At 40.5% G+C, this 26,185-nt stretch overlaps 1 protein-coding gene across 6 annotated transcripts in view; it reads right to left on the reverse strand.

The window, feature by feature from the left end:
- Window positions 1–4: 4 nt before the first annotated feature.
- The window catches only part of RNF17 (ring finger protein 17), a 54,003-nt gene continuing 27,822 nt past the window's right edge, over window positions 5–26,185 (reverse strand). For 5 of the 6 annotated variants that reach the window (XM_083735938.1, XM_083735936.1, XM_083735937.1 and 2 more), the window contains 23 exons: window positions 25,259–25,449; window positions 23,563–23,701; window positions 22,535–22,694; window positions 21,621–21,736; window positions 21,002–21,122; window positions 20,072–20,192; window positions 19,367–19,591; window positions 17,389–17,539; window positions 16,943–17,061; window positions 16,452–16,542; window positions 14,742–14,851; window positions 13,777–14,081; window positions 12,165–12,328; window positions 10,073–10,192; window positions 8,639–8,719; window positions 6,612–6,740; window positions 6,019–6,075; window positions 5,399–5,515; window positions 4,892–5,036; window positions 3,351–3,486; window positions 2,976–3,162; window positions 1,676–1,774; window positions 5–173 (listed from right to left, as the gene is read on the reverse strand). In XM_083735938.1, coding sequence (XP_083592064.1) covers window positions 1,682–1,774; window positions 2,976–3,162; window positions 3,351–3,486; window positions 4,892–5,036; window positions 5,399–5,515; window positions 6,019–6,075; window positions 6,612–6,740; window positions 8,639–8,719; window positions 10,073–10,192; window positions 12,165–12,328; window positions 13,777–14,081; window positions 14,742–14,851; window positions 16,452–16,542; window positions 16,943–17,061; window positions 17,389–17,539; window positions 19,367–19,591; window positions 20,072–20,192; window positions 21,002–21,122; window positions 21,621–21,736; window positions 22,535–22,694; window positions 23,563–23,701; window positions 25,259–25,449 — 3,078 coding nt within the window. In that variant the 3' untranslated portion in view covers window positions 5–173; window positions 1,676–1,681. Of the gene's footprint in view, window positions 174–1,675; window positions 1,775–2,975; window positions 3,163–3,350; window positions 3,487–4,891; window positions 5,037–5,398; window positions 5,516–6,018; window positions 6,128–6,552; window positions 6,741–8,638; window positions 8,720–10,072; window positions 10,193–12,164; window positions 12,329–13,776; window positions 14,082–14,741; window positions 14,852–16,451; window positions 16,543–16,942; window positions 17,062–17,388; window positions 17,540–19,366; window positions 19,592–20,071; window positions 20,193–21,001; window positions 21,123–21,620; window positions 21,737–22,534; window positions 22,695–23,562; window positions 23,702–25,258; window positions 25,450–26,185 lie in introns of all 6 variants that reach the window. The other variant, XR_014563546.1, reaches the window with a different exon arrangement.

A 26,185-nucleotide genomic window follows, 5' to 3' on the forward strand; every position in this document is an offset into this window, starting at 1 on the left:
GATATTTTCTGCTTCAAGAACAATTTTTAATGAACATCCTTTAGTACTTGCACAAAGCAAGTACTTCAACAACTTGCAACAAAAAAGTTAACTGCACTTAACAGGGAACAAACAGTAACAAATTCAAATGAAATCTCTTTATTCTGGTATTGTTTTCATCTAATGATCTGCATCTGAAAAACAAACAAACAAAAAATTTCAAAGCCTACAACCCTTGCCTTGATGTTGTAGTATTAAAATGTTACATGCTCTCCCATAGCAAAAAGCCAAGGTGGGCAACTAGTATCACACTTGCTGCATGCTTTGCTGCATTAATTCTGACTGGAGATGAGGCTGAGGGTCACATTTATTTTGAGGTAACCTTTCCCTGGCTGCATTTTTAGACTTTCAAATCTCTTTCCTCCTATTCCTAGTAGGGGCCCAGACTCCAAGCTTTTAGTTTAAGATGAGTGTCTATCCCTCTTAAGTAAAATATGAAGCAAAATCTGCAAGCACCTGTCTAAGCAATTTCCATGAAATGAGCAAGTCTTGCTGCTCGTCTCTGTTTTTCACCAGTAAGTTAAGTCAGAGCTGTGACTGATGAACTGCTTAAGTTCCTAAAGAGCTTGTTTTCTCAGCCCCTTTAATGCACTTTCCCTCCTTTTATTTTCTAAGCAGAAATTTAACACATTAACCTTTGTATAGAAATACAATTATAGGAAAAACTTCACCATAGTCAAACTCTCATTTTGTTAAGCCATACACCCCATAGTAGCCACTGTGCAACTGGCACCTTGAGCACTCTCAAAATTCGTCTTTTGCTCCAAAAATGTTGGCAACTTCTGTTTATTTAAAATGCTAGGTATACTTACTCTCTGTTCTATGACAAATTGGCATGCAAAAATTCTATTGGTTGAGTTACTAATGCAGGTATATAATTTTAAAATCTGGACATCTGTTGAAGTTGTCCATTTTTCATTACAGTTTGCCTACTGCTTCTAAGCAGCATCTGCAACAATTTCCCAAATTATTTCAGAACGTATTTCCCTAAATGCCAGTTGCTGGTATTTGCAGGTGGGGAGAGAGCACACTTACATTCAGAATCTGGCAGTCCACAGTGAGAACCGAGTGCTGGATGAGAGGGTCCTGATTCAGTAGGATTCTTACTACGTTTTTAAAAATGCCCTCTCAATACAATCTTTTTCATTTTTTAAAGCCTTTATTTTCTTATTGAGACTACAAAATGAACCATCTTAAAACTGATAAAGTACAAATATGTCTATGCAATTCCTGTTTGGGGATTGTGAGTGGCAGAGTTTTCAATGCTTTAACTCAGTGGTGCCTTTACATGCCTACCCCAAGACCTTCTGGTGAAGGGTAGGAACTCAGATATTTCTCTAGAAGTAGTTTTATTCATCTCTGGTTCTTCGCATTTGACAACTAATAGTAGGCCATTCCACCAAGCTACATGGATTATTTCCATCCCGGCCAGTTATTGTAAGAACTGCAACGTTACTAAAAGTGCCAGCCTTTCCCTTCCCTCATTTTTCCTTTTTCCTTGCATCTTTTAGACTGTAACCTTGAGGACAAGGGCAGTCTTTGTGTCTCTACAAAGATCTGCAAGCTCCCTTGTGACCCTTTAAAGTTGAAGAGTAGGACAAAAAAACTTTTTATATATAAAATTGAGTGTGCTTACCAGTCACTAAATTAATTCAGCAAATCCCATTTCTACTAGTTTCATGTGAACTAGGTGCCCATCTTCATATACAAACACGGTATGCTCTGGTGAGTGCGTCTGCAAGTAAGATATACGGCCAACATCAACAGGCAACATTTGAGAATCAGTACGTATTAGAGTTTCCAAAACTATACAATGAGGAGAGTTCTTATTGGCTATCCAAATCTTGTCTGCTTCCTAAGCAAAACTCAATTATAGAGGGGTGGCACACAGCTGGAGTGAGTTTGATGAAACTAATCCAAGACAGAATTGTAGGCTTTCAGTAAGGAGTGTTCTGAGAGAATACTGACACCCCCCGCCTCACAAAAAGCCCCCAATATGGAAATGATGTTTTACAGGCAACATTTATCACTCCTGCACAGACTATGGTATTTAATTTAAAAAGGAACCAGTAGAAATTGGTATAACTCCCCCCCCCCAAGAACAAATCTTTATTTTGTCCAATGTGAAACATAACTGGCTGGCTGGATAAAGTTGTCAACTTTTATGCTTAGTGCAGTGCCTGCAGTTTTTACCTGTCCAGAATGGGAAAAGATAGTGGAGGATGGGGGGGGGGGGGGAGGAATGATTGAGGAGGGGACAGGAAAGCACAGCTGAGATACATCCAATGGTGTGGACAGCAAGTTGCAGAATAATAAGCCTTATGAATGAAAAAAAAAGGACTGGGCTAAAGCTTGCCCCCCCCCAAGTCCTCTAAAAATCATTCAGAGGAAATCATATGAATGAGATAGCAAGAATTGAAGTGCTGGTTCAAATTGGCCTTGGAACTTAATTTGTGTACAGGAGACCCTCAACTTACATGGGGGTTGCATTCCAGGGATAGTGTGTAAAGCCAGAATCTTTTGTATAGTTCGAAACACAATGGGTTCAATGGCGGGTGGGAGTGCTGTTCTTTTCCCCCCAGACACCCTCCCCCTTTTAATTTTTTTTAAATCAAGAACGTAAAGCTGAATGTGTACAAGTTAAATATGTGTAAGTTGCAAGTTACTTGTATTTATTGCAGTCCTATCCCACCCAAAGGATCCCAGGGTAATAAACAATGAAACAGCAAAATAATACTGTTCTATTTTAAAAACATTTTAAAAGATCAAATATCCTGATTGCTAAGTAATTTCAAGGTTGCCAGGAACAATACATTTCAGCCATTAGATGTCCGGGTGAACCTTTTAAAATTCCACCTGAATACTGAAAGTGAGAATTTACAGTTAAGTCTGTGGATGGGAAGAGTTGGCTGGGATAAAATAAGGGAAGACTTTACCAGTGAAGAAGCATAGAGATTTTTCCCTTGGAAGCAGTCTATCATGGTCCACAATGCTTCCATGCTCCATTCGGAACAATACGGAATTTTTGTGTGTGACTCACACAAAGCTGGTTTAAATCCAGCCAGCAGAACTTTGAACGCTTGAGCAGGATACTGCATGAACTCGGGAGGAAGCTGACGTAACCTGAGGCAAAATTAAAGTCAGTGAATAACACTATTCAAGATGACAGGCCGCAAGCAATTTGTTAGCTGCTGCAAAGTGGTGGTAAAAGGATGTTAATATGTATATTTAGTACAGACCAATTTCCGATCATAGTTTCACCTGTCTTGAATAGCAATTTGCACTAATACATGAGCAATGTATAGATTTACCTGCTTGTGGGCACTGTTTCGCTGGATCCATAGTCAACAAATTCCACCATAATCAAAAGAGGATTGCATTCATGAATTGAGATGAGCTTTGCCCGATACCAGAAGCCATCACTGTACTTTGCAAGGCAAGGCATGTCTAACGAAGGGAGAAAAGCTGTTTAAATTTCAGCGCCCAATGCTGCAATCTGACTAACCTGCAATCTGGATCTGGCTCCCAAGTTTTATGCAACCCCATTGCTTTTTAAAAATAAAGTTAATTTGCAGAGGTTTTCTAAACTGACTTTTGTGATACCAAAAGGTTCTGTGCCCCCAAATGTGTACCAATTCTTTTTTTAAAAAGGGTTTTTGATCGTGCCCACTTTGATATGCAGAGGGTTGATCATGGGTGAGTCCTCCAGCTGAAAAAAGGGTACCCCCTCCTATAACCATTTATATTGCATCGTGGATCACCTTTATCTAAGCAAAACTGGGAAGGCATTAAATACAATTATCCAAAGGAACTGATTTAGGCTTGCGTTCTTATGTCCTACTGATCTTCCAACATTCAGCTTCATTGGATGGCTCCCTAGCTATCACATCTCATAATAGTAGAAACTGTAGATAAAGTTTTGCAGATGGCTACTGTGTGCCAGAAACACTCCACGGCTGTCACCTCCTCTCCCAGTTATCACGATCTTTTTTTTTTATGTCCTGCAAGAAGTGGAGTGACAGCTAAACCCACTTGAGAGACTTCCAACACCCGAAGGAGAACAGAATAACACACATCAAAACACCCTACTATATTTTAATAAATACTTTCTATAGTTTAATGGAGCCCAGTATTTATCATGAGATACTTTCATGATTAGTGATGCTTCAGCTAAATTATTGCAACCTCATGGTACAGTGGTACCTCGGGTTAAGTACTTAATTCGTTCTGGAGGTCCGTTCTTAACCTGAAGCACGACTTTAGCTAATGGGGCCTCCTGAAGCATCATCCTGAAGCAAAGTTCTTAACCCGAGGTACTATTTCTGGGTTAGTGGGTGTCTGTAACCTGAAGCGTATGTAACCTGAAGCGTATGTAACCTGAGGTACCACTGTACTAGCATCAGTGTAATCTGAAGTTCAGCAGAAACTCAGAGAATTCATTGCATAGTTTTTTTATAGCAACAAGCATAAATGAACAGCTTTCAGGAGTTTGTATGCTGTGAACCGCCCTGAGATCTATGGGTATAGGGCGGTGTACAAATTTAATAAATAAGTCTGTTTTCCCTTATTTGATTCTGAATGCAAGCAGACTGTAGGGAAGTTTTGTTCTAAAGTAGTTAAGTAACTTTTCACCTTCAATTACAGAATGTATAAATGCAAATTACCAAGAAATAATACAGTGGACGCTTGGGTTGTGAACGTGATCTGTGCGGGATGCATGTCCGCAACCCGCAGCAGCGCGTCTGCGTGGGTTGTGATTTGGCACTTCTGTGCATGCGCGACCGCCGAAACCGGTCTGTAACCCGAAAAAACTCAACCTGAAGCATCTGTAACCCGAGGTATGACTGTATACCTTTCCGAAAATCAGTTAGGAAAGGGATGGACTCCAAGTTCTGATTACACCGTCTCAAGGCTTGGTCTAGAGTTTCAACGTCCCCACTGACTTCTGTATCATCTTCATGGTTGGGACTGTCTCGCTGATCAATGGTAATGTACACCTAGGGCACAGTAATTGGTGTCATATATCAAAAATATATATCAAAGATCTTGAAGTGAGAGCATCGTCCAACATACAGGATGGACCAGTCTCCCAGTTTTGACTATCTGAATGGGATCAATACTAGAAATACTAGCAATTGCACATGCATGGCAAGTGCCCATAAACCATAGACAGCTTCTTAGGCAGTCTTACCTCATGCTTCGAAAGCTATCGTTATACATCTCAAACAATGGATGTAACTATTTATGAAGGATCCTAATTCTCACAAGTTCAAGTTCGAAAACACAGGATGAGCTGCTGCGAAAGGATGCAATTACAACAGACCCGATAACAGCAAAAATATTTACTTCGCCACGATACCTCATTAGGTGACACCACATGTGTTACTTTAATTGGAAAAAGTTCTCCAAGAACAGGCAGCGATGGCGAGGTATAGGGTGGCAGTAGGGGAGTATCTACTTCAGACATCAGTAACTCCTAGAGAAAAGGAGGAAGCAGGAAAATTTTATGTGCCTAGAGATGCAAGCAGCAGCAATATGAGCTGTGCACAGAGAACGACAAGGAATGCAACTTGGGTGCACATGAATAAAGTTGGTGCCAGTGATGTCATGGAGACTATTCTGTGCAAGACTCACTATTCAGATTGGTGTGCTATTGGGGGTGCAAGGAATAGAGCTTGTCTGCACTGTTTTAAAATGCAGTATGATGCATTTCATTAAATATGTCCGATTTTGGCTAATCACCAATAACTACACACTTAATGTACACCCTATCCCAAAACCCACTTTCAGGAAAGGCATCAGAACTGATCCAATGTCTCCCCCACCGCAAAAACCTTACAGACTTGTTCCATTCAAAACAAACTATAATGGATGTTAGTGGCTGGGCTGGAGTCACAAAAGTTGGTAGATACCAAACTGGCTTCAAAACATTACCAAGCTTGAAAACCAAGAAATCCATTGACATATTTTAACGTTTACCTCATGACTGATTTCACAGTTTTGCTCCAAATGATCTTCACTGCAATAGGTTATATCCTAGAACATATGAGAAGGTAAGAAGTTGTTTTAATTTCTAAAAGTATATTAACTGACTTGCAAGCTAATGCCTGCAGCAGTGGTTTGTCTCAAAACATTTTCAATCTCTTGGATTGCCATCTAGCACCTCTGGAAAAAAATAAAATTCATGCCAAAAATCAGGGCTAATTTGGGGCATAATGTGCAGCTACAATACAGGCCCTTAAACGAAACCATTAACATCTTATTATAACTGCAGGGTGAGGACCAAATGTGGACAAACTACCCCCAGGAACACGTGTTCCCCACCCAAGGTACTACCCTTAATTTTGAGCTTGTTACCTTTTTACATACATCTTGCATTTGGTAGCAAATTGCTTTTGGATATAATAAGGAATTACATTGTTTGATTTGCCAGCCATTGCAACAGTATTAACTACCAACTGAAAACACTGGATATGACGTGGAAGAACCGTAATGCAGGAAAAATAGCCACACTAACTAACATACACATGTTAAGCTTTATATAAATCTTAAGAGCTGAAAGGAAAGGTTACCAGTTTTGGCATGTGACCGACATCATCTTCACTAATGCAATGTTTATGGTACGCCATGAAAGATGAGAGCGACATTCCAGAGAAACAGAGTTTAACAGATACTTTATCCCATGGGTTGTCTGAGTGTTCCTGTTAAAGCCAGGAAAAGATTACTGCATTATCATTTCTGCTACTGTTTTAACCTCAAAAAGTGGGCCTATGGCTGAACAGAACAAAGCTACTCACAGAAGCCTGGAGAACAGATACACCAAGAACAACCACCACAGGTTTGTGGTTCTTGATTCTATGTAACAGTGCTCAAGTGGAAGCATAGAAAAAGCAAAGCATCGGGCACAGTACAATTCCATTGCTAACTAAGTGGCATGTATCTTACTTTTGAGTATTTCCTCCTAATGTTTTTCATATTTGTTTCTAACATTTTATGGTTCTGTTATTTGTCTGATATCACTCTTGATAATAACATGGCTTGTTCTGTAGCTCTGTGTCTTACACTATCCGCTAATTTCGTAATTAGTAACCCAGCAGTTTGATTCAAAGCATATTAATATTCACATTTCAATACAGTAAGCTTGCATCTTATGCAAGGGTTCAGTTTCAAGGTAAGCCAGGAACCTTTGGACCCCCCCCCCAATGCTTCTTGTCCAGCTTTGGAAAGGCGGTGCAAGAGCTCCAGCAGGGTCCTAGAGTCCCCACACCTCCTTTCCAAAGCCTACTAAGTGCTTGTTCAACTTTGGGAGGGAGGGCTCTGGGTAAAAGGTAAAGGTAAAAGACCCCTGGACGGTTAAGTCCAGTCAAAGGCGACTATGGGGTGCAGCACTCATCTCGCTTTCAGGCCGAGGGAGCCAGTGTTTGCCCACAGACAGCTTTCTGGGTCATGTGGCCAGCATGACTAAACCGCTTCTGGCGCAACGGAATACTGTGACGGAAGCCAGAGCGCACGGAAACGCCGTTTACCTTCCCGGCGCAGTGGTACCAATTTATCTACTTACACTGGTGTGCTTTTGAATTGCTAGGTTGACAGGAGCTGAGACCCTGCCAGAGCCCTTCCCAAATACAGGTAAGCCTGTGGACCACAGCTTTGTGCAGGTGTGGGGGAGGAGTAATAAATAAACAGGGAATTGGTTCCCTCCACTCTCCATGTGTAAGTAAAGTAAGTGCAAGATGCAGGTTTACTGTAAAAAGGAACAAAGAAAAAGTAACTGAACCTTCTCCCTTCACCATCTGTTACCACAGGATCTTACTTTACTTCCAAAGACTCTGTTCTATTACCAGAAGTAAATTAAGAATACCTGAATCATGAAGTGTGAAGGTTGATTTCTCCTCCTCTACATGCCCCATTTCTATTATGGTAAAGTCCTCCCCATCCCTTATTTTAGAAACGAACAGAACAGGGGAGAACAAACAGGAATGCACTTGTCACATCGTAACTGGTTTTGAAAGTGAAATACCGTATTTTTCACCCCATAGGACGCGCCGCCCTATAGGAGGCACCTAGGTTTTTTTTGAGGGGGAATAAAGGGGGGGAAATTATTTTCCCCCCAGGCGCGGGGGAAGACCGAGCTTCCCCCGACCCCAGAACAGCCTGCTATCCGCAGGGAGCCTCTTCAGCGCGCCCCAGGCTTTGGAATGCAGGCAGCTCTCCGGGAAGCCCTGGAGCGCAGGAAGCTCTGCGCAACCCTTGGGAGCCCGGCGCGACTTCGCTCCCGAGGGTTGTGCAGAGCTTCCTGAAGCCTGGAGAGCGAGAGGGGTTGGTGCGCACTGACTCCTCTCGTTCTCCAGGCTTCAGCGAAAGCCTGTATTCACCCCATAGGACGCACAAACATTTCCCCTTCATTTTTGGAGGGGAAAAAGTGCGTCCTATAGGGCGAAAAATACGGTAAATCCAAAATATGTGCAGCTTACTCTTGGAAGTCTAAGGGAATGATCCGACAAAATCCACTGGCAGAAACGATTTTTATTTTGTTGGAGGTGGGGGAATTACTGACTGCAAGAGAAGCAGGATTTACACAATTTGTTTTTATGCTCACCATAATATTTATTTCAACGAGCCTTTTCGTAAGTAGTTCTTGAAGAAGTTCAACTGCATCCTGCTGCCAAACAGTTCCAACCTGGATAACCAATGCAGAAAAATCACCAGCACATCAGTAATTATGCAAAAGCACTAAGGACTGGCCCTATCTTGGAGATTAGAATGGTTTCAGCATCATAAGGAAAAAAATTAAGTTTGTTTTAACCGAACGTCAGTTTCTGCTTCACATGCCAAAATGTCTTGTGCAAAGCACCTCCCATGTTCTATATAATTTAAGCCCTGAGGTTTATATAGGAAGTATATGGCAGACAAGACTTCAATTTCCTTTCTGCTAACAGGAATGGTATGTTGGGTTATTGCTCCACCTTCTGACCAAGGCAGGAACAAACACTATGGAGATGGGCTGGGCTCCCATTATGCTCTTGCTGGTTTCCTGCCTTCCTCAAAGTTCAGTTATGTTCATAGTTGCTCCTGTTTATTTATTCTCCTCAGGCTAGTGTCTCCGCAGGCTAGTGAATGGCACTTCAGTCATTACACGAAGCCCAACTTTAATAGTAGTAGTAGTAATAGTAATAGTAGTAGTAGCAGTAGTAATAATAATACTACCGTATTTTTTGCTCTATAAGACTCACTTTTTCCCTCCTAAAAAATAAGGGGAAATGTGTGTGATTCTTATGGAGTGAATGCAGGCTGCGCAGCTATCCCAGAAGCCAGAACAGCAAGAGGGATTGCTGCTTTCACTGCGCAGCGATCCCTCTTGCTGTTCTGGCTTCTGAGATTCAGAATATTTTTTTTCTTGTTTTCCTCCTCCAAAAACTAGGTGCGTCTTGTGGTTTGGTGCATCTTATAGAGCAAAAAATACGGTAATTTTTATTTATTTGTACCCTGCCCATCTGGCTGGGTTTCCCACTCTGGGAGGCTCCCAACTGAATATTAAAAACACAATACAGCATTAAACATTAAAAACTTCCCAACACTTCCCTTTATGTTGATACAGCCTGGGACCTTGTCCAGTGACTATTACATCCATGCTATAGCATGATGCCATTGTTTAGACCAGTGTTTCCCAACCTTCAGTCTCCAGCTGTTTTCAGACTACAATTCCCATCATCCCTGACCACTGGTCTTGCTAGCTAGGGATGATGGGAGTTGTAGTCCAAAAACAGCTGGAGACCCAAGGTTGGGAAACATTGGTTTAGACTAAGACAGGAAAGCGATACGTCAACTTTAATATATTGCTTTGTGGAATAGTCTGCCACCCTTTTAGCACAATCTTTTAAGAGTTTTCTCTTGAGGATTTTTTCCATTTGCAGAAAATCCAGAAGCGTTCTGGAACTTATGAAGGCACAAGCGTAGCATATGTAATTGTTTCTCTGCTCCCTGTTCACAAGACCAGGGGCTTAGTACATTTCAAAATGCAGCCTCTACTCACTGGTATAGTTTTATAGAGCTGACACGGTATGGAAAATGGTGGTATGTCTGCATACAAAACAGTTGGATAGAGATGACATTGAGGAATCTTCTCAATATAGCCATAGTCCAAGTACTGCACCTACACAAAAAGCAACAAAATCAGTAGATTAATTCCCAAGCTTTCATGATGCGATTCTATTCTGTTTTTAAATGCGTGCCAGCCAGGCACAACAGACCTATCCTTCGCTTTTTTACCCTAGAGGTAGTTTTGGGAAGTAGGAATGACCTAACTGTTGGGGAAGAGGAGCTATTGAGTCTCTTTAAGGTTGTCATGTCTACCTACCCACCCCAGCACCATGGACTACTTGAAAACTGCTGGGCTGCTTAATTATTTTTCTGCCTGTTGTAGCGATTGCAATGCACTATTGCTGGATGAGTCTTAATTGCATTTTTCTTGCTTCTTTTATTATATTATATTTTATTGTATTACAATTTGAATTTTTCACAAACATGCTGCAGCTCACGCAGTTTGGGAACCTCTGCTTTAAAGGAAATAAGTACCTCGATTACAAAATCATGAACTGTGGTAGTTTAGCAAAGCTACAGTGGTGCCCCGCAAGACGAATGCCTCGCAAGACGGAAAACTCGCTAGATGAAAGTGTTTTCCGTTTTGGAGGTGCTTCGCAAAATGAATTTCCTATGGGCTTGCTTCGCAAGACAAAAATGTCTTGCGAGTTCCTGCGGGTTTTTTCCCCTCCCCCCCCTTTTCTAAGCCGCTTATCCGCTAAAAGCCGCTAATAGCGCTAATCCGCTAAGCCGTCAATGGGCTTGCTTCGCAAGACGAAAAAACCGCTAGACAAAGAGACTCGCAGAACGGATTCTTTTCGTCTTGCGAGGCACCACTGTATTTAATAACACCCAACTTATCAGGACACATGCAAGAATTACAGGCAAAACCTTCTCCCCCCCCATATTGTTGTTTAGTCCTTTAGTTCGTGACCCCATGAACCAGAGCACGCCAGGAACTCCTGTCTTCCACTGCCTCTCGCAGTTTGGTCAAACTCATGCTGGGAGCTTCGAGAACACTGTCCAACCACTCCCCATATTAGCGTGCAAGTAATGTATGTGCAATCGTGCCCATCTTGGAAGTGACCCAAAAGTCACAAAAAGGGGCAGGGCGTTTGCAGGCTTTTTCAATGGTGTTTCAAATAAACACAATTTCACTAATAATAATAATAATAATTTATTATTTGTACCCCGACCATCTGGCTGGGTTTCCCCAGCCACTCTGGGCGACTTCCATAGAAACCAAAAATACACTAAAATATCACAGATTAAAAACTTCCCTGAACAGGGCTGCCTTAAGACGTCTTCTGAATGTCAAGTAGTTATTTATCGCTTTGACATCTGGTGGGAGGGCGTTCCACAGGGCGGGCGCCACTACCGAGAAGGCCCCCTGCCTGGTTCCCTGTAGCTTTGCTTCTCGCAATGAGGGAACCGCCAGAAGGCCCTTGGCGCTGGACCTCAGCGTCTGGGCAGAATGATGGGGGTGGAGATGCTCCTTCAGGTATACTTAAAGGTGCGCTGCCTTGGAACACAACCCCCGTGTAAATGGGGGCTTGCCTGTACTCAAGTGTTATCTCCTGGATCTCCTAGTTATCTTCTTTTGTTTCATCTATAGAATTTCTCAATCACTTGTTATACAACGCTCAGAGCTTTACAGACACAACGTTCTACCACGTTCTTTACTCCTCCTGGGCTTAAGGAAAAGTTTTGACACAGAATAATGACCACCTCTACACTTGCCTGATACGTAATGTGGCGAGGTGGTAGCAAACATACCTTACTTCTAATCAAAACTCATACTAAGAGGCCATGATAGGAACACATGAATATGCCTTATCCGAAACCAGACCACTGATCCATCTAAGCTTAGTACTGTCAACACCAACTCCTGCTTTGGGCAGGAGAGAGTCCCAGAGCTCCCTGGAGATGCTAGGGTCCTTCTGCATGCCAAGCTAGGGTCCTTCTGCATGCCAAGCAGATACTCAGCTACTGAGCTTTGGTTCTTCCCCATCAAGGGAATGCAATTATTGTCACACCAGTCTTACCTTGGTAATGCCACAGCCAACTTCCAAAACTTCCCCTCGATACCACAATGTATCTGCTGCTCTTACAACACAAGCTTCTCCCTTTTTCCAGCTGTAGGGTTCCAAAAGACCTAGACATTTGAAGTTCTTCTGTATATCACTCATCAGAGTATTTAGCTGCTGCTCTGGAGAAAAATGTCAAGAAGGGAGCTTTGTTAAAGCTATTTATATGATCATTTTCAACGAAGTTCCATATATTCGTATAGTGGAATATCAATATAATGGCTTATCGGAATAATTTAAGAGTTGGAACATAAAATGTATTTGAATAAAATGCTAAATTTCCTTGAGGTATGAGTGGCAGCATTATTTACACTTTAGGAGAGGCTGGTCTAGTTCAGAGAAAGTAGAAACAGTCAAGAAAGAGGCAATCCTTCTCCTAGGGGAGGATTTTTTGGGAGGGCCTCTTTCTCCACTGTTTCTACTCTCCATGGAATAGACCTGCCTCTGCTACTGTAAGAATGTTACCTCTAAATATAAATTACTTCATGCTATACTGGCATTGTGTTTTTTTTATTATTAAAAAAAGCAGGTACTCATTTGCATACTGCATGTATAGGGAAGTTTTTAATGTTTGATCTTTTATTGTGTTTACAATATCCTGTTGGAAGCTGCCCAGAGTGGCTAGGGAGGCCCAGCCAGATGGGTGGGATATAATAATAATTATTATTTTGTACAAAATAGGACTGTCTTGTTAACTAACTGACCGTTTGTGCAAAGTACTATGATAGGAATTGTAACAGAAATTAGAGAAGCCAGTTTACAGCTAACACATGGCTAGCAATGGACTCCTGTGACATTCAATTATACAAATCCAAATTTGTCACAACTATTGCTGGAGCAGGTGCAGTTAAAGGCACCCTCTTTCATTTATGGAGGGCATAGGCCAGTTTCCCATACTTCGGAAAATTCATTCCTAGCTAGCAGGGCCAGTAGTCAGGGATGATGGGAATTGTAGTTCAAAAACAGCTAGAGACCCAAGTTTGGGGGAAACTGGTCTAGGCAATAGTGCAGACTTCCTTTTTCCAGCAATTTGTAGTACTTGATCCTATTCCGCTGCTCTCTTTTTAGAATGAATAGTGTCATATAAAAGATTTGATACTCAATTTCCTAGTGGCTGCCAGACTTGAAATCATGGCTTACTCAAGGATCTGAGTGGCTGCTCAATTAATAGTTTGTGTGCTGGGGTCCGGCAACTGGCTCTGGCTGAAAAATTAACAAAGTAGAAAAGCTGGGGGAGAAATACACACAGATAAGTTCTCAGCAACACGGTTCCAATTTGTTATATATGTAAGTACTGAGAAAAAACGCTTTGGCGACCAGCGAACAATGTCTCCTTTTGGAGGGACTCTGGTTTCTGGTCTCAAAGTTTGTTTCCTTTCTCTGCATCCAACTCTGGCTGCTTTTCCTGCTAGGCCGTTGAGCTGTGGCACACAGCTCAGTTTATGTTGTTTTGCAAGGTTTGTGTTGTATTTTAGTGATACATATCAGTAACAATCAAGTGTTAAGAAAATCGTGTACTAATGCTGCAATTGCATATCATCACTGCTGTATACAACATTTCCCCTTTTACCTTGTGACTTTGGAATCACATAAATAGTTCCCGTGTCTGAAACGCAGCTGACTACAGCACTGAAGACAAGTGAGGTAGGGACAGCTGGTGGTTTGTAGGTTTCAACCGTTACAGGGCAAGTCAAAGAGACCTTCGATTCTTGCTCTTTGTGATCTGTGATCGAAGGATCAACGTCTTTCTCTGGTTTGGAAGAGGTTGGTGTACATTCTGTGTCTGAAAGCAATTGGCTTACGTCTACATTCTCTTGCTGGAAGGGTGTGTCAGGTAGCTTCTCAAGGGATGCTGTACTAGGTGCTCGAAGGGAGCTTCAACAGAAAATATGTCAGCAAGTAAAGGAATCAAATCACATTCAAGCTTTAATTTTATTTCTAGCCCAAACACTTTTTCAGGCCAATTCTTTTCTCGAATTCTGCAGCTTAGGAAAGTTACTAAGGGGACCTGACCCTGAACCTACCTACTCACGGGGCAACTTTGACAGGTGGGCAAGACCACCTGCCTATCATTCACCCAACATCATGAAGAAATTATCTCCATCTGGCTTTTCCAAAGAGCTAGATGACACTTGGTGAAAAATACCCTCTAATACCCTTCAAAAAGAGTTCTAGTGCTAATTAGTCCTCAATACTATTGATAAACTAAGCAGAGTCTGGTTGTCTGAGGTGCTAGCAGCTGTTGGCTTTCTTAGGAATTAGTAACATTAAACTTGCTTCAAGTAACAAATAATAATACTTCACATTTATATAGTTAATTTCAAATGTTCAAAGCTTTTTTATATAAAGCATCTCAGTTATTACAATGTTTCTCTGAACAAAGGAAGGAAATGAACTTAGGCTTCAATAGGAAGGAAGTGCTAAATACTTCCTTTGAAGTCACACTATTTCCTGCCTTCAAGCGATAGGGAGTGCAAAACTCACTTGGAGACATCCAGCACCCAAGAGAGCATAAATATTCTGAAAAATGCATACCTTCTTTTTCTAAATGCCAAACCTTCTTTAATCATGTATTCCGAAATGTCAGTATATAGCCCTCCATCTTTGCTAAAAACTTTCACAGGTAAAGGTGACGTGTTACTTTCCTGGGATAAAACATACTTCTTGTAAGAAAAGGCAGCTATTGTTGGTTTTGTATTACTACTATAAAGTGAAACAAGCTTCTTCAGTGTGCAGCAACTGGCCAAACCATCAAATTAATACACAGCGAGCTCCTAGTTTACTGACATATGTCAGGAAATGCAACAAATCCTAGATATTTGTGCTGAGTTCACAACTTCTATATATTAGTAAATGAAATTGTAAACAGGCACAAGCTTCTGTGAGAAGAGTATGGCTAACTTTCCAAAAATATGTATTTATGATTGGACAGAAGGTACTGGATTACCAGATTGAGGAATAAATGGGAAAGGAATTGGGCAGACTATTATTATTAAATTAGTATACTGCCCTTCATCTGTAAATTGCAGGGTATTTCATAGCATAAAAATGTAAGATAAAAACACAAAACAAGATCAAATTTTAGACCTTAAAAGACCAATTGGGTGAAGATTAGTGAGAAATGTTTAGAACTGAGGCATCTTCTGTTTATTTAAAATGTGTTCCCTTCACCACCAGGCCTGATTTAAACTATCCTGAGCGAGTGACAGAATTTGGGAACCCTCCATATTCTAACTGATGGGATAGGCAATTAGAAAGCCAAGTACTGCCATCCAGACTTAAGACAGTAATTTGTATTCCCAGATGTTTTTACAGCTAGGACATTAACATACATCATACAGAACAACTGAAGAGAATGTTGTTGACATCTCTGCACGATACTCTTTGCTAGATATTGAACACTGGCCTAGATGTCACCCTGTTTGCAGATAAACCAGATAGCTATCTTGAATATTTGGACACAGCCATAACTTTTCTTGCAGGAGGGAGTGACCAACAGCAAATGAAGGGTTCTGGGATGCAGAATATCAACTGCAACCACCCAATAGTGTTACTTCACCCCCAAAGGCACACTCCTCCATTGCCTCTTGAAACAGATGGATGCCAACCAAAGTATTTGTTTGTAGAGCAGGCTCATAACTTAGGTGGATTTTACTTGCACAGTTTCAACTTTACACGCTTGGTGGCTGGCCGGTTGAAATCACAAATTAAATGCCAAAAATTTTATGCCAGGAAGGGCTTGCTGTCAAGCCAACGTGTCCTTAAAAGGATCTGCCTCAACATAAGCTGGCAAGTTTTCACTAAACTCAATGGTTTCCAAAGGAGACTTTGATGTTGGCTGAAGTGTTCTTAGCCAACTACCTGATTCATCGTCATTACTTAACCAACTGGATTCTATCACAGCAGCCAGATTGTGCTCTTTTCACTACAGGGAGAAGCTAGTAAAAATACTGGCCAATTCTAGTTCTAACAAAGCAGAACCACACATACATTTTGTCACTTCCTCCCTAGAGAGAAGTGTTCAAGGTTGTGTGAGCTAAGGCATATTCTAAGTCTTCATCCAGACAGAATCTTGGGGGCCCGAAGTAATAGAGGGACACGTTCCAGTATCTTAGCCAACTACATACTCCATGTTTCAGTTGTACAAAGAGGTTACAATTCTCCCCCCAAAAAACTTGCACTGGTAAATCAGACATTTACTACTACAAAGCTCTCTATTAAAGTTAGGCCTATACCACTACTAACCTGTATTATTAGGTTTACCACAGCTCCAGTTAAGTAACGTGCAAGAACATCGCAGGCAGTTCCTGTCCACTGCTCAGTCCCACCAGCTGGTCTAAAACAAGATGCATAGGGAGGAATAAAAATCATTTCATCTCAAATGATACCCTCTCCCCTATTGTTCATACAATTGCTGGAGAGGACACAGATCTTCTGGCAGGCAGAACATCTGTAACAGCATCAGTTCGATTAAGTATTATATTTTTCAATTGCCCAGTGAGTCTCATTCCTTATTTTAAAAATATAGAGAAAGTCTTGTTGACAAATACAAATGCTGCCCAAGGAGCACTGGAAATGGCCACTCCTAGTGTTTCTACATGGTATGTGAACACATGGTATAGCAGATACAGGTTTGGGCACCCTGCTTCAGGCCCAAGTTCAAATCCCAACACCGCTGCAACACTTTCAGAATGGGAGAAAGCATGTTCCAGAACTGAATGAAACAGACACTTTACCTTATGTCTGTTAGTGAGCACTCTATTGCAAGAGGCTTGTGCATCTTCAGATTCTGCTCAAGTTCTCTTAGGGAGACAGTATCTATAGTTTTAGTTATGCCAAAGTCAATGAGGAACACCTGCAAAAGACAGGTGTAAGAAAAATACAGTTCTTCAATAGCCCAAATTAGAGTTATCACGGACCTACAAAACTCTGGCTGGCTTTGTTAGGTAACTTCTCTTAGCTGGCTACAGAGTACAAACCTCATGATGATACTGCAAAAATCTCTCATTCATTTTCAAAAGAAGTAATACATCATTTAGCCTGTTTAACTGATTAATAAGTTAAGTTTTTAATCTAGGATAAAGAATGCATTAAATTCCACGTATTAAATCACTAAATGAGTGTTTCCTAGTCATAATGAACGCAGGGATACTTATCTACATAAAGCAGTGATTTTATTTACCTCAAGTTTACTTTCTGAAACAATCCTGAGGATTTGGCCTCTCTGCCACTGATTCAGATCATGTACATAAGCAGCACAATTCATATCAATTTTCCATTCAACTGTTTCTCTTTCTGATTCCAAGTAAGTGGCTGCCATCTTTTCCTGTAAACTAATATTATAAGTAGCCAAATAGACAATCAAATCTACATTGCCATTATTGTTCTGAAAGAAACATACTTTTCTAAAGGTTAAAGATACAGTAGGGTCAATAATTTATTTAACTGTTAAGATTACAACTGTACACTATTTTCTAGTCTTGAAAATAATGCACAGTTGTGTGTTTAGAACCCGTGCTTCACCATTTAGTTCCAAGGACTTTCACAAATATGACATTAACACAAAATAATTAGCAATATTTCTAAAGGGGAACACATAAAACATGAAATCATAGATAAAGCATCAATAAAACTGTACATGGGATGTCATTCCACCCCATGGACCTTAATCAGCAGCAGTAGCACAAGAAGGGACTCATCTCAAAACGTTCTTTCAAATATTTAAACCCCAGTTGATCAGGGCTTTCTTTATATGTCATCATAAGCACCTAATAATTGGCAATCAATGCAATTCTTTTAGATTCTGTTATATGAAACCAGACAGTGGTGCCCATTAACCAATGGTGCATTTCACAACATCTGAACCTTTTTCAAAGGCAGCACCACGTAACAACACATCCACTCTATCGTCCACTCTAGTTCATATAAAGTGCCTAACTGCAGCTAGACTCTCTCTGTTTGGGAAAGCCTATAGCCAATGAACCAGCTCAAGCAGAGAATAGGCATCCCTAGCTACAGAACCCACCCGGGCTTCTAGTGACAATATAGCCTCTAGGAGCAACTCAAGCTACGCACCTACTTTTTCAAGAGGAGTCCAACCTCATCTAGAACAAGGTACCTCTTCAAATCCAGTATCCAAGAACCCACAACAACTTTGTTTTGTATGGTTTCAACCGACCCACAACCAGCCCATACTGCCTCTTCCGAGTCAGATGGAAGAAGGGGAATTTTCATGTCGTCTGCGTATTTGATGATACTTTACTCCAACTCATTTTTGTCAGCAGCTTCATACTCCATGGGAGTTGGGATCAAACCATACAGAATCCTGCAGGTCAGTTTCCACATGGCTGAGCAAAAAAACCCCCATTACTGTTCTCAGAAAGCACCCCCAGCAGGTAGAGTGGAATCCACTACAAAGCCATGCCTCCAGCCCTAAACCACCAGAGGTTCTCCAGGACACTGTGGTCAATGGTACAAAAAACCACTAAGTTCATAAACCATAACCAGGGCTGCATTCCCTGCATCCTTTCTTCCAGATAATTAATTTGCTCCTAGTATGCTTGTAGCTGAACTCCCACCATCATCTTGAGCACGTTGTCCAAACAGAACACGGAGTACTTAGCTTGAATGTTCCCTTCGCAGAGTAGGCAGGAGCAGGCCAGAAAGAGTGGGTTATTTTCTTCCAACGTTTATGTCAGGTAAAGGGATGAAAGGACCATAAAAATCTGGTCCATCCCAGTTCTGCATGAGGATAAGACCAAGTCTTTCCTGTCCCCATACATGTGTATGTCTATCTATTCTATCTATTAATCCATCCATCTATGTAAAATATTTTTCTGTCTTTAACTTTCAAGCATTGGCGTGCCAGCCACCCACAATCGGAAGTGGCCAACATGCTGGGTGTCTTGCCACTAGTACACTTTAATCACAAATCCAGCAATCCTGGGAATGACACGAAATTCTATGGTCCTCAGGTGGTATTTTACAGAAAAAACATGGCACACTGGCAGCAAAGACTCCTTTCTTAGTTTAATGGCTATTTTCATCATCCTGCAGGAGCTGTGGAACATGTAGAGTTAAGCAACAACAATTGTCAAAACTGAAAAGAACCAAAAAGCACGAAGTGCTCTGACCCAGGTCAAGTGGGAAAAGGAACTTACCTTTTCAGAATCTGTTCTGATGACATCAAATGCACGTAGAACTTGCTTGGGGACACAACGTGACTAATTCGCACTTGCAGTTCTTTGCTGCAATCTAATTTTGTACCTTCAAACTGTATTGACTCTTCATTCCCAGGCTGTAAATTATCTCCATGAGCTTTGAATAGTTCTTCTGGAGTAGGATCCCAAACTTCATGATGTGATTCGGTAATCATTTTGGTGTCACTGTAGAATTTGGTTTTATTTAGTTTTTTGTTTCATCTGCCAGTATCAGACAAATAGAAGCAGAAATGCCCTCCACAAAACATGACCAGCAAGTTTTAAACAAAGACCTGGTTGGCATGTTAACATTAAGCCAAACCATGGCTAAGTGTAAACAAGCAAGAGTGATGGTTTATGGGGGGGGGGACCCCACAATGTCACACTACCCTAGCTATGCACAAACTTGGGGTTGTGGTGTGATTTGTCTTGCTCCAAAATGAACCATGAGCTGTGAACCAAGGTTTGTTTCTTGGCTTAGTATTCAGTTTGTCTGGAGTGAGACAAAATTGTGAGTCTAGGTTTGTACACAACGCTAAGCCAAGCCATTTAAGCACTACCTGAGATGACATTACATACACTTCACTGAGAAATATTAGGCTGCTCGAATTCAGAAGTTGCAAAAATATTATGAGCATGTTGAAGTTAATGAAGCAGCACACTCACCTTAATATATAAGATGCCAGACCTTCTTTAACCAAGAGGCTGTTAACACTCCAAGATGCCTTTGGTGGCACACGTACACTTTCATAGAGCTCAACAGACAGAATATTGTCTTCAGATTTTTCTAGATGTAGTTGAAAGAGGTTTAAGTTCAAAATGTCAAAGGAAAAAAAATTAGCTACAGGTGTTGGGGAAAGGAGGCAGCATGATGAAGGTCATAGTTGCGAACTATTTTATTTTACTTCATTATGTTGGGGATTTTATTGCTTTTACCTACTGTGGTTTTTACTTGCTTTTGCATTTTGTAAGCTACCTTAAAAAGTTACGTAGAAAGGTGAGGAACAAAGAAAACCAATTATTAAGAGCAGAAGGCTCCTTCGAGACGATTACTTAATAAAATGTAGTGCCTGTGTATTTCTGTGACAGATAATTTAAGTCTCTGCATTAAAAAACTGGATTTTTTTAAAAAAAGTGTTCTGAAAGTCTGATATTTCCAAAGCTCCATATTCTTACAAATAATTTTATCTCATTTGTCACCAAAATGGTCATGTGATGTAGGTTAATCAGATACTGTGACTTAAAAGTTAGCCAGCATGTTTTATGGCTGAATTCCAAATACGTGCCCCTCCTCCCAACTGGAAAACCATTGATCAGGTTGGGAATAAGCTGCCCCGGTGTTGCTGGCTGGGCATATCTGAGCACCCAGCTAATCCAATTAGGTAGGGAAAGGGAAATAGTCCTACACTGATGACAAGAGCAGCAAGCAGTTCTAACAACATTAAGGAGAAATTGAGAATTTCCCTGACAGGCTGGATGGGAGGCACTGTCCCTATCAAGTTGCTGTCCACTGAATGGATGATTTGGTTTTTGAGACAGCAACTCTATTTGGCTCTCAAATACTGAGTAAGTTACTCAAGACAGGCGAACACTTACCAATAATAAAGCAGAGCATACATTTATCTTGAATTAGTTCTTCAAATCTGTCCTTTGATTTACTACTCCATTCATTTGCTCCTTTATTTGGTATGATATGGGCCAGCTTGCACCTGATGGCCTAAATTATAAAACATAGCCCAATTTGTTTATTTAGTTTCAATGCCATCGTTCCTTTAGTGAAACTTCAGTGTGCTTACACAGGGCTCCCAGCAATCTCTAATCTAGGCAACAATTAAGTATGCATCTCCTGTAGTACTTTCTTGCTATAGCACAAAGTGTTCTCGGACCCACTGCTGAGCCACAGGGTGCCTACCTTTCGCACAACAGCAACTTGCCCCGCTCTTAAAACATGGCACTTGTGTGAAAATTTCTTTGCTCTGCATGTGTTGGAGGGGAGATAGATTCTTAGAGAAAAGCTTGACACACGGCTCACTTCTATCTATTACATTTATCATATTGTTAAGAATTTAGTGGACACAGAATTACACTTTATCAGAGGAGATAATTCACAAGCATTAGGAACTGAACTCCAAGCTGCGCAGAAGGTGCTTTGTCAGGAATACAGGACATTCTGCATATTTAGATTTACCTCATGCGGGATGCAGTCCTAACTTACCTTTGCTGGGAGAGCTAAAAACTCATCTTTGATTTTACGCATGTCTTGCACATTTATTTTAGCAGTGTTCCCAAAGTCAACATATTTGACCTCAACTTCTTGGTGGCCTGGCAATCCTTTAGAAAACATTATGCGGTTAGGAATCAATGATACGTGGACATTATAAAATTATAGGAAACATTTGTGTACACCTACAACAATAACAGTCTCAGTCCAGCCGTACCTCGGTGATTGAGGTGCAGCATTAAGGAGAGCGATGTTACTGCAGATATATGTAATGCTATCCAAGCTCCACACACAAACTTTGAAATCAACATCACTTCCTTCAAAACCATCCATCAAATACTGCATGCATGGCAATTTTTAATAATGGCAATATCAACACATAAGAGTCAGGTGCTCTTTTACATTATTAAACCAAGCGAATTCATTAGCCTGTTTTTCAATACAAAATTTCTATGGTTTTATATGTTATATTAAATAACTAAGAACGGTAGTGTGTTAATGAACAAGTTACGGCACCCCATATCAGAAATGGCAAACCATGGTTTAACACTTGCCCCACAGATCAGAATTAAAATCTAAATTTTGAAGTGGGTTTCAAATTCTCATTTGGAGCTCAACTGTGAACCATCGTTTGCCTGTTTTGGCTGCAACTTCAACCTGCCTACGGTTTAGCACAAACTAGAAAAGTCGAGCCATGTGGCTATTAAACCCTGCTTCATTGTAGGAAAGATGGGCGTATTACTTGGACGTAAGAAAAAGAAAACACAGTGGGAGAATGAAATGGGGAAAACCAGCATTCATTTAAAACAGAAAATGAATTAAATAGGTGTCTTGAAAATATCAAGGTGATTTGATGGGGGGAGGGAATCAAAGCAAAAGTCCTCTAACCTAATACTACAGTTACTTACCAACAACCTGTGCCCTGTACCAAACTCCATCCTCTTCAAATTTTGCTATGCATAGTTGACCCTGGACCGGACAGAGAATTTCCAAGCCAACTCTGCTGTCATTTTTATATACTTCCTCAACTTTGCTCAGAAAAGCTGCAAATTCTGGACCTTCTTCTACCTAACGCAACAGAAACAGTATTAATCCCTATGGATTGCAGTCAACACACTCTTACTAAATGTTACATCACACAGAAAGTCAAACTGATGCACTCTGTACCTAAAGAACTCGATTTTACATCTGCTGAAGAAATTGGGGAAAGTGGCACATGACACACTGAAGCCAGACTGTGATGCGTGAAGATGCATATCAGATAGATGAGAAAAGGCAGCTGATATGGGAGACTTGCTCAGTTGACATTGCAAATTAATCACATGCAAGGTAGAGAGCTCTTAAGCTCTTTCCATGCCGAGTTTTTAAGCTCTCTGGCTTGCTAACTGGGCTTTGGGAGGGTCTCACATGGGCTCATCAGCCCCATAACATCTCACGAGAACCTCTCGAGCCCAATAAAAGCAAGGCAGAGAGCTAAAAAAGTATCTGCCTTGCTTCAGGGTGGTGGTGGTGGTGAAGACTCCTTTAGTGTGTTGGCTCCGGAAAGGAAGATTACATGTGCAGAGGTAGTTCCTAAGGCAACTGTGGCTTCATGTCCCTGGAACATAATCCCCATTTAGGTTCCAAGTGATCTGTATATAAAACAAGCACTAGAAAAAGATTAATGTATTTTATACATCTGAAATGGTAACTTGAAAAATATACTACTCCCAATTTCCAGCAATAAACTTATCTTTTTATGTTCCAAAATAGAAAGTGTAAAGCATTTCAGGAAGCATTTCTTTTCTTTTTGTAAAATATTTTTTATCAACTTTCCATTAATAATATTCCAATTAATAACAAAATTAATAACAAATCAAATTATATCATACCAAATCCCAGGAAGCATTTTTCAATAATGTCAACCCAAAAATTAAATATACTGAATAATACTTACTAGCTGAATGTAGAAATCACCTGGGCTAGTAATATAACTAACAACAATGGTGACTTCTGTATTTTCCTCTGGTATTGCAGGTGCCCAGTACTGCAGGAATTCAATGTTTTCAGGTTGATCAGAAACTTCAGCACGAAACCTAGTAAAGTAAGAATCTAGAATGAACTGCTGAAGCCAGCCACAAGAGGAAGTTTTCTATGACCCCCCCACTGCCTTTTTCTAGAAAAATAGGTGCCAGTACTCACGATGAAGTTGTTACAGTAAGTGCCACATTTTTTAACAAAACAAAAAAAGAGGTGCTGATACTGTGTACCCTTGAGCACCCCTTGAAAAAAAGCACTGGCTTCCACTGAATTCCGCAGAACCAATTTAATGACCTACATTTGAAACACATTTGAGAAGGCGCAAGACATAGTGTATTTCCCCTTGTATAAGACTATTTTTTCCTAAATTTTTGAAGTTTAAAATAAGAGGTCGTCTTATACATGGATAGCGCATAGTGCATTTTCTTAATTTTAGGTTAAGAAATAGAGGTCGTCTTGTACATGGGGGCATCTTATAGACAGAAAAATATGGTATTTGTGTGCAAGACTGCAGGCAAAGCATGACAATATAGGAACACACAGAGCCAACAGTTTCCTCTTTCCTGACTTTCTAGTGTTGCTCTTTTCTACTTTACTCTGCCTTTGCCCAATTACAGCCCCAAAAGAACAAATCAGCAAACAAAACGAAATGCCCATGACCAGTAAGTAGGAACAAGGTCTGAAAGTTACTGGGCAAGCCGAAGCAGTTTATTTCATGAGATGGAAATGAAATGCCATTATTTGGCAGGTAGAGTAGGATATGCAGATATCGGGAAGGATCAGAATGATTCTTCACTTACACAGAGATGCCTCCTTCAATTCCATGTCTCTGGTAGAGGCACTGATCAGTTTAAAGATATAAACTATGGGGCTAACATGCTTATATCTAGATTTCATATTACTGTATCTTATGAAAAACATAGCATTTGCATTTTAAAATAAAAACATTGAATCATAAGACATTTATCCACTCTGGAAGGTGGGGAAATAAACTGAACAGATTAAGGAAAACAGGATGATGGGAAAATGGCGAAAACTGACTTTAGGTCCCTTCCAGTACCACAATTCTATGATTCTCCATTCTCACCCTCACTACACCAAATCTTAAAAAAATAATATTTAGGTTAGTGGTATTTAACAGTTAGCGGGCTTTAGTCAATTTGTGGCCAATTCTTGCTCTCTGTTATAAAGGAATACAGTCGTACCTTAGCTCCTGAACGGCTTTAGTATTCAGTTTGAATGTGAAAAATAAAGTGGCTGAAAGCCCAATTGGAGAGAACAATCTAGAATTTTAGTAATTAAGCATTTGTAGCTTAATCATGCCAGCAGCAGAGAAAAATAAGATGTTATCATCTTAATCTAGTCTTTATAGCAGACATAACCTCCCCCAACACAATCATACTCACCTAAAGTGTGTTTCATGACTGCAATAATAAATAATAATAAATTTTTATTTATATCCTGCCCTCCCCAGCCGAAGCCGGGCTCAGGGCGACTAACAACAATAAAATAATACAACATTCTAAAATTAGAGGAATTAGTTTTAATTAAGTACATTTTTAAAAATAACCCTATTTTATCTCTAACCCTGAAATGCTTTGTATTGCATATACCTTGCCAAGTCCATAAAAACTAAAGCATCTCTGAGAGATACAGGCATGTCACTACTTATTTTGTTTGCTGGTGGTTTCATCAGATCAACAATAAGCACACCATCCTCTTCTCTGAAGATTTTCATTAGAACAGCTTTGTTTTTTACCATTTTCAAAAATTCTGTCCTTGCTTTTCTGCTCCAACCTTCAGCCTATTACAGAGGGAGAGAGAAGTTCAGAATCCTATCCACCTGTAGACTTTAGGATTTAAGTACAGTACCAAGAACTACTAAATACCCAATATGTAACAAAACTCAGGACTTAATCACACTGTTATGTACATTGCATGGCATCCAAACACATCAAGACTTTTAAAATAATAATTCAGACACCATACCACACCAATTAATTTTTTACAAATTGAATTAGCAATGTTTACTCATAACTGGTATCTGAAGAAGTGTGCATGCACACGAAAGCTCATACCAAGAACTGACTTAGTTGGTCTTTAAGGTGCTACTGGAAGGATTTTTTTTTTTTGTTTTGACTATGGCAGACCAACACGGCTACCTATCTGTTACTCATAACTGTTCTTTGAATGTGTATTCTGTGCAATCACAAATAGGAATGATCTGTGAGGAAGACAGGTTGAATCTTCTAAAACATGGGTAGGCAAACTAAGGCCCAGGGGCCGGATCCAGCCCAATCGCCTTCTAAATCCAGCCTGTGGACGGTCCGGGAATCAGCGTGTTTTTACATGAGTAGAATGTGCCCTTTTATTTAAAATGCATGTTTGGGTTAATTGTGGGGCATAGGAATTCGTTCATTTTCCCCTCCCCCAAAATATAGTCTGGCCCCCCACAAGGTCTGAGGGACAGTGGACTGGCCCCCTGCTGAAAAGGTTTGCTGACCACTGTTCTAAAAAGTTAGGCACATTAGGTTATTATC

Source organism: Podarcis gaigeae, assembly GCF_964106915.1.
Source record: "Podarcis gaigeae genome assembly, chromosome: 4".
NCBI classification, from domain to species: Eukaryota; Metazoa; Chordata; class Lepidosauria; order Squamata; family Lacertidae; genus Podarcis; species Podarcis gaigeae.